Raw genomic sequence first — 9,120 nt, 5'->3', positions numbered from 1 at the left:
AATCGTTTCATATCATGTAATTACGTAATCATTTCTTAACATTAAACTTAAATTCGTCACGCCGATAGAATCTAAAACACTCAGTACTGATGTGGATGTCTTACTGGCCAATAGAGTAAAGGACTGGGAAAAAAAGAATCTTCTCCATTGATCTTACGTATACCCAGTGGTTCTTGACCTTTTTAGAATGACCGCAAACAGTTAACATTTTGTACGATTATTGCAGAAAACCACAGTAAAATAAAACAGTATTAATTTAAGATGCAGCATACGTTTTTAAATCTCATAATGTATTCAACAATGCTCACATAGCAAAAAACCGTTTACATACCTACGTATAAGTCACTAAAAAATAACGAACTTGGTAAATATACAATTTAAATAAATTTCACAATTTCACCGATTTCAAAATGTCGGCTTAACACGTCTTGTATTCTAAGTCCACTGAACACCGGTTAAGGACCACTGCGACCTAGTGGGGGATAACTAACCAAATAGATTATTGTTTCACAGTTAAGCACCGAGCACAGAAAATGTATTCGATATAAGTATACCTGCACATCGAAGTGCAGTATTTCAATATATTATGATAACTAGGGTTCGGATTTGAAGGCAATATAATCAATAAAAAAAGCATTTAAAATGTAAAAAAAGGCAAAAAAAGGCATTTAATTTATATCAAAAGGCAATTCATAAATATACTACAAAATAAAATAGTGAACATTTTTTAAACACTTTCAAATGCACACATTTTGAGAAAAATACAAATTAAAAATGAGCATGAATACTAAACTACATTAAGTTTATGCTATTTTGTATAAATAGATTAGGTACCTTTTTTTAAAACCAGGTTTGTCCTAAGAATTAGTTAAAAACAATTTTAAATATTAACTTACTTGAGTTATACTAGTTAATTTAATGCAAAATAAACTAGTTGGTATTAAAAAAAAATTGACTACCATGTATTGTGATAAGCTGTCTTCAGAAAAATTAGGGGTTAAAATATTTTTGTACATCGAAGGTTCTGCGTCCACCGAAGTTATCGGGGTTATTTCATACTTAAATAATTATCTAAATTAAGATTGCAAATTGATAGATCGTCATCGCTTGTGGTTTCTCCAATCAATACTTGGTTGATCTTTTTGATATTTTACCATCCCTTGTTCTTCGATATAACTTTGTTGAACCTAACCAAATACTCGATAAGATGATATCGATTAATATTGCGAATAATAAAAATCATTTGTAGCGATAATACTCAAGCTGTGTATACAATTATAAAATCAACTAAAAAATTTAACACAAAATAGGCATTTATGAGTACAAAAGGTAAAAAAGGCAAAAAGGCATTTATAAGTAAAAAGGCAAAAAAAGGCAAAACAAAAAAAGATACATCGTCTAAGAAATTAAATGAAACACATTTTTGTATAAAAATTATTTTTCTATTGTGATTAATAAGAGAAAGGCATTTGCCTTCAAATCCGAACCCTAATGATAACCTATCGAACCACATTATATCTTGGAAGTATTGCTATTATAACTCCTCGATTGACCGCCATTAATATTGTCGCGATTTAATTTGTATGAGTAAGTTGAACTATACACGGTTTGACAGAGCGACCGTGCCTCCTCCCCCCGCCCTGACCATCGCCCTAACCATTTTTGATGAATAATATGATATTATAAAAAAAAATTCCTAGAACAAATGAAAGTTTTCGATTGGACTTTGACAGTTGGACACAATAATTATAATATAATATTATAAGTAGGTACCTCATACACAAAAATAAGTTGTCTGCGATAAATTAATATACATAAGATGTTGTTAAAAATTTTAATAATTTCAGCGGGACGGATGAAATTGCGTTTAATATTCGATATCTGGCCATGTCCCTCCCCTTTAAGAAATTCTGGCTGCGCCACTGGTATAACTGTGTGTACAATTATGTATTGTGTTTCGATGTGGAATAAAAAACTATTCGAGCACTTGATCGTTTGATATTATAAGCTCCGTTAAGAATGGCTAATGATTTTTGATTTTTTTCTTCGGATCAAATCGACGTAGATACCTACTACGTTACGGCAGACCCTTATAGTTGTAAGTCGATGAAGGTTTTCACAATATGAGCACTCAATACATATATTATGAATGCTTTGAAGTATATACGTTGTTCCAGGTACATTGATACATCTAAGGGCACACGTAAGACTTCGGTGAGGTTTAGCGGAGCAGCTATACAGCTGGCAATAATAAAAATATTGTTCGTGAACAGTGTATAATGGTTAAATTATTGTTACAATAATAATATTATGTACCTTTATAATAATAATAATATATGAGTCGTGTATAGTGTGCACACACGGCGGTAGCGAATGCGATCAACACGTTTTAATACAACTTTAATTTATGTAAATATAGGTGATGTTATACACACTATCCAACTATCTAAATGATAATAAGTTTACGTAACGAACATTGAGGAACCGCCGTGGTATAACATAACATTATAATATTCGAGCATGAATAATAATTTCTGACGTAGGTACCTATACCTACATAAACGTATATTACATTATTATTGTTCATCATTTGGAAAAATCATATTATGCGTTCAATATCTATACACTTTACTTTGTAGCTACGGGTAGGTATATCCTCTATATTCGCTATATTACTTTGTAAAGCGTTTTACTGCTTCAGTGTATCATACTCGCATTCAGTTTAAATGACTTCAACACTTATTATAAACCAACCTTAAATAGTAAAATGTATTAAAATATTATAAGTTTTTATAGGTGTTATAATAAACCATAAATGCTTCGAGCCAACAGAGCAGACCGTGTAATTGACAGCGTATAATGTACAGTTGAATATCTATTTGAATTTTCTATCAATAATTTTTTTTCGATGTCGGTATATTTGGGGGTAAAAAAATGTCCATACGCCTAACTGCACACCGTCGGTCCTAAGGTTATATCGCATCACGCCAGAAGTTTTCTTGTCACCGACTACAATAACATTTCCCGTTTCAAATTATTCAATTTATATTATCGATTGATTATTTTTTTTTCTTTAATTTTGATAACATATAACGAGGGGTTACAACCAAACCCATCAAGACACGTCACCATAGTCACTGTTTAGTTTAATAGCCATTCTATGCTTCATGACGAGACTACCCAATACATAAATATATTTAAGCATATCGGAATAATATACACGAATTACTGATCAGATGTATTTTGATTGATGTTTCATTAAAAGATTAATATTGAATACATATTGTTTTTATAAGATTTAACTATCAAATTGGTATGGGCAATACAGATATTATATGAGTTAGTTAACCATAACATTTTTACCATTTTTACAGTTACTTTCAATCCGATTTGAAAGTTAATTGATAAACGATTAACTTAGTCGAAACATTCCAAGCAGTTGTACATAATGCAGTAAATACTGAAAACCATAAAATTAATAGATCATATTAATATCTATTATCTCGTGGTATTTAGTTTGACAGTAGGTACTTAATAAGTAATTACGAATAACATATCAATTGATAAGTATATTTATTTTTAAGTGCTAAATAAATTATTTTTTTTTTTTTTGTGATTGAAATGAAACTTCGTTTTACAATGTACCACTCTACTAGTTACCTATACAGTGGATAAATTTCAGTTCAGAGTATAGACTTCCATAAATATGTCTCTTCACTTATAAATTTTACTAAATATATTTAACACACCCACTTTGAGTTCACCTAATGTAGACAATGTAAGGTACTCGAGTTGTAGTGACGTTTTATTCTTTTGCACTCTCAAACATGTAATATATTATGATGCCTATACGGCTATACTACTGATATGATTATCTCAAATAATAGAATATTATTATGAAAAAATATTTAAAATAAAAACCGTATTCCATACATATGTATATGATGTATATTTCATATTAGGTAAGTTGATTTTTTTTTAAACTATAAATGAGAAAAATATAAGCTAAAATATACAATAGAAAGTTTTCAGTTTTTCACTTGATTTTTTACCTTAATTACACCATAACCTTTAAAATATAATTCAGTTAATTTAGATCTCAATGCAGTTCTATGGTAACAAATTGTAAACAAATAATAATCTGTTTTTTGATAAATTTAACATAAGTAATAGGTATTGGATAAATATACACTGCGTAACAAATTGTACAAAAGAAATTATTAAAATGTCTTACAATAAATCAAAATTACAAAAAGAGTATAAAAAAGTATTCAATTCGTCTCAAAGGTCGGTAATATAATACAATATTATATCCATATAATATGAAGTTAGAATTTGAATCCTTTGGTTTTTTTTTTTTTAACAAGTCTTAATCAATAACCAAACAATAATATTGTTATGTTATGAATCATTTAAAATTGTTATGGATTAATATAATATGTTTACTGTATAGCTAACTACGTTAGCATTAGGAGTATATTTTTTTTTTAGCAAATAGTACTTTTCTTAGCTCATTAACGAATTCGACATGTCAATAATTACAAAATTAAGTATATTCAACTTCAATTAAAGTTTATGTCATAACTGTCGGAGCATATTTTACAAACACAATGTAGATACGTGTATCATAACAATTTTTTACTTTTTATGTGTAAATGTGCAATTATGTAAGATATGTATATTATATATATATTATAATATTATATTATATATATATATATTATATGTTATCAAGCATCTAATTGTATCCACTATCCAGACATTCTTAAATATTTATTTTATTGAGAATACACTATAATAATGGACAACCGATCATTGAATTAGGTATGTCATGACTCATGACCATTGAATACTGAATACTGAAAATCATAGATACTAGAGTGACATGTTGCTTAAACATAGTGTTTTTTGTTTATGTCGGAAAATATCGTATTTTGGAAAAACATAATATTTGAGTATGAAATACATTTACAATTATTTTAACATAAATAATATGTTTTTGTGTGGCTGAGTACGGATATTTTGAATTTCTGACTCTAGCCGATTTTGAGTGACGCTTTGTTATTTGCCGTAGAAACGATGAAAATCAACAATAACAATATTATATTGTATTTTTATAAACATATATTTTATGATTTATACATTTTCTTCGAAATTGAAAATAATACCGAGTAGAGTGCTACTTTATTTTATACTTTTTAGGTTTGCTTGATAATTCTAGTTTTATAATTTAGAACAAAAAAACTTATAAGAAAAGTCAAATAGTTGTGGCAGTGACAAGTAGTTGTGTGAAAATCACTTTTGCGCTGAAAGGGGTTTAAATTAGAAATATAGTTACAAACTTAGTGATTTGTTTCAGTCCAGTCTTATTTACTAACGCTACTATTAATTGCATTCTAAGACTTAAATTAAATTAATTAAAACTAAACTGTATTATAATATATAATATAATATTTTAGTTAAAACCTCAAGTTATTAGATAGACGTGCACTTTTGATTGTGGTTTAAAAAAAAGATTCATTCTGTTTGAATAAGTACACCATTTTATGTTAACATTCCGTACACAACTCAAAAATCAAAGCTAATAAAGCAGTTCAGTATAAGTTATAATAATAATTATGTCTCGCTTTAAAAATAGCCGAAATACTTAAAAAAAAAAATATATATATACATTAAATTATAGAGCATTATTTTGTGGCATTCATTAACGTAGTTTTAAATGTACAAATATTTAGGAAAGACTCTGAGGTGGTACAAGCAGATCGAAGTTCATTATCATTAAATAATCGGCTTGTTTGGATACCTGGAAAATCAAATACTTGTAAGCATAACAATAGTGAGAGTATAATTAAATTATCATATTACTATACTATATATTATTATTTCATACATATCAAAAATTTAACAAGTAATTTAATGAGATCATCCGGTGGGTTTCTTTGATCACAAAATGAAAATATATTTATGAATAATTTGGAAACACTTTTGATAGTAGACATTTTTTTTTTTAATGTATTCTTAGCTTACAGTAATAATAGAAAAATAAACAATTCGTCTACAAGATCGACTCAGTATGGCGAGACCACGGATAATTTGAATCATAATAATGTCTTGAAAACAAACAATACTTATACCATCATTAACATTGCATTCAACGGATCATCACAAGAAGTAAGGCAGTACACCATAAAGTTATAAGTAGGAATTTTTACATTTTTTGCGACAGTATCAGTTATGTCTAAAAAAAAACTGTTAGTTATTACTCAGTAATTGTATTACAAATACTCATTAAATCTGAAATATAAGAATTTGTTTTCTTTTCCAATAGTATATTATTATACTATTTATATTTACTTTAGAAAGTACCAATTAATTCATTGGCAGAGACAAGACAAGTTATTGTTCTTGATCGACCACAGAAGAAAATTGCAACCAAGAAAAATGATTGTTATTTGGTAAATAGTAATCACTTATTATAACTTATGAATTAAATTAAAATACTCATTATTTATATTGAATATAGTATGATATAATAAGATTGGGTTCGCACATAAAATGTGAAATTAATTTAGAATTTTTTTTTTAATCAACTAACAATAGCAATCATCAATGCAATTATGTAGTTTTATATAAATTAAACAATCCATGTAATGTTTGTATTTTTGTAAAGTGTAGCTTTATGTCTTTTGAGAGATTCGGAGCATTGATTTAGTTACAGTTTTTGCTCAAATGAGATCAGAGGCTGAGCTGTGGTAACATGTATAGGACTTAACAACAATGTATAATACAGCCGTTATTTTCAGACTTGCGTGGAATGTTTTTTGATACGTAGAAGGGCTTTTTTTTATTAAACCAACAATTTTATGAGATTATTCATATTATTATTCTGTGAATTCTTAAATTTGGACCCCGTGTTGGTTTCAATAAAGTTTTTTGAAGGTTCAGCTTAGTGTGCCTCGAAGTTTTAATCGTGAGTTTAAGAAACATCTATATAATATAATATAAGTTCTAGAAAACGAGAATTTAGTTTAGGTTTTGTGTTGTGGAGAAGGTGCGTTCAAATAAAATTTATCGAACCGGATACCGAAGAGTGCATTGTAGTTGGTAAGTTTGAAATTAAAATGTTGTGAAATGTAACTCGTTGACAAATGTAGCTTTTGAGATAAAATATGATGTGACTTGATTTGCTTCGTTATTCTTTACATTCTAGTTTTGACACCAGATTTCAATAGGAGAAATATGTGATTGGACATAATAAGATACAGTTATTGGATTTTTGTGAACTGAGAGAATTGCTCTATCGTTAGAATATATTATATTCAGTGACAAGAATATAATAAGAAGAAGTGAGTTGATCAGATATACAAATGTTATATAGGAGAAGAGAGCTGTAATTACGCCTCGGGGAATTCTGGATTGTATTCTAGAAGTGTCTGAGAAGCAGGGGTGATATTGAACAAAGAAATGACAATCATTGACGTAGGATCTAAATTTAAAAGAGTAAGAAAAAGTAGGGGTATGCGATTTTCAATTTTAAAGAGGAAGCCTGATCAAACGCCTGTAGGATATCGATAATATTATTTATGGTATTGAAATTTAATACAATAGACTCGAGAGCGTCAGAGGAGCTCAGAATTCTTTTTGAAAAATAAAAATTAGATATAACAATAGAGGAACAACTGAGAAGGTACAAATTGTAATTAATTTGAAAAAAAAAATTAAAATATTGATAAAATAATTTATTTTACGTATAAAATATTCTGCAGAAAAAATCAAAACACTACACTGATGATTGTTCTTTGGCAGTAAAAAATGAACAAGATGTTATTGCTGTAACTAATAAATGCACAAATTCATCGGACAACTGTTCATTGATGGATTGCATAGAAGATGTGATTCAAAAGGTAAAATACAATGATATAAATAATTGTACAAAGGTACAAATAGTAATTAATCAGAAAAGAAATTGAAATATTGACAAAATAATTTGTTGTATGTATAAAATATTCTGCAGCAAAAATCGAAACACAACACTGAAGATTATTTTTTGGCAATAAAAAATGAACAAGATGTTATTTCTGTAACTGATCAATGCACAAAAACCTTAAACGACTGTTCAATGACAGATTGCATAGAAAATGCGATTCAAAAGGAAAAAAATAATGAGTTTGAAATAGGTTTTTTAAATAATCAACAACAGTTTGAGATTAAAACAATAAGCATTTGAAGTTATCGCTGGAAGTTCAAAGTTGCAGCTGAATGGGGGGGGGGGGGGGATTTCAAAACAGCAAATAATATTATATATATTTGTTACTTTCATGTTTAATATTTATTTGATTACCAAAGACTAAAATGTATTAAATTAATTTATTTTATTTATACTTAGTACCTAAAAATATTACCTACATCATGAGTCTCGACACAACTCACCTTCTATAGACGAATGACATATTCCTCGGTAAAGTGTAAACGAAATTTGGACTTATAAATATTCGAGTACATAAAAATTTAAAGATAATTAAACGTTCACGTAGTTATGATGATATGAAATGTGAGTAGGTACTACTAGTACTAAACCTTCTAGTTTCTAGTATAATATTTCAAACATATCATTGATAACGCGTCGTATTCACCAGATATTGGCGATTTCTACTGCAAATACTTTCAACATTATTGTGATACATTGATGATTTAATACAAAATATCCAAAAAAATGTTTTTCAAACCTAAAGTTATTTTATACATTGAAAGTTGTATAGCTTTAGATTGTTTTATAATAATTTATTGAACTGATATTTATTCGTAATAATGCATTTATATCATGTGTATATAAAACGAGGGACCAACCCACACGCCAAATTACATATATAATATTATAATCGAACAAAGTAACTAATACTTCACACATAAATCACAGCTAACCACAGAGCGTACAACATCAAAGTAATCTAAATCTTCTAACCGTTGTTACCTACTTATTAGTATTCAAATTGGAATGTCAAAATACAAAGTTAACGAAACAAAGCGTATCCATACAACATTTTCCCTTCGACGTATGCGTATTCATACCAAATAACTCACCCGACTCGATCATAATATTATATCTTACTAACTTTTGGT

At 28.1% G+C, this 9,120-nt stretch overlaps 1 protein-coding gene across 1 annotated transcript; it reads left to right on the top strand.

The window, feature by feature from the left end:
• Positions 1–4,225: 4,225 nt before the first annotated feature.
• LOC111041946 lies at positions 4,226–8,227 on the top strand. The gene is made up of 5 exons (XM_022326444.1): positions 4,226–4,287; positions 5,736–5,836; positions 6,023–6,171; positions 6,360–6,455; positions 8,015–8,227. Exons 1-5 carry the CDS (start codon positions 4,226–4,228, stop codon positions 8,225–8,227), a joined length of 621 nt encoding a protein of 206 aa, XP_022182136.1.
• The last annotated feature ends 893 nt before the right edge of the window (positions 8,228–9,120 follow it).

The sequence above is a fragment of the Myzus persicae genome, unplaced genomic scaffold, assembly GCF_001856785.1.
Source record: "Myzus persicae strain clone G006 unplaced genomic scaffold, MPER_G0061.0, whole genome shotgun sequence".
In the NCBI taxonomy this organism is placed as follows: Eukaryota; Metazoa; Arthropoda; class Insecta; order Hemiptera; family Aphididae; genus Myzus; species Myzus persicae.
Note: the sequence above shows the minus strand (reverse complement) of the source record. Positions and strands in the feature narration are given on the sequence as shown.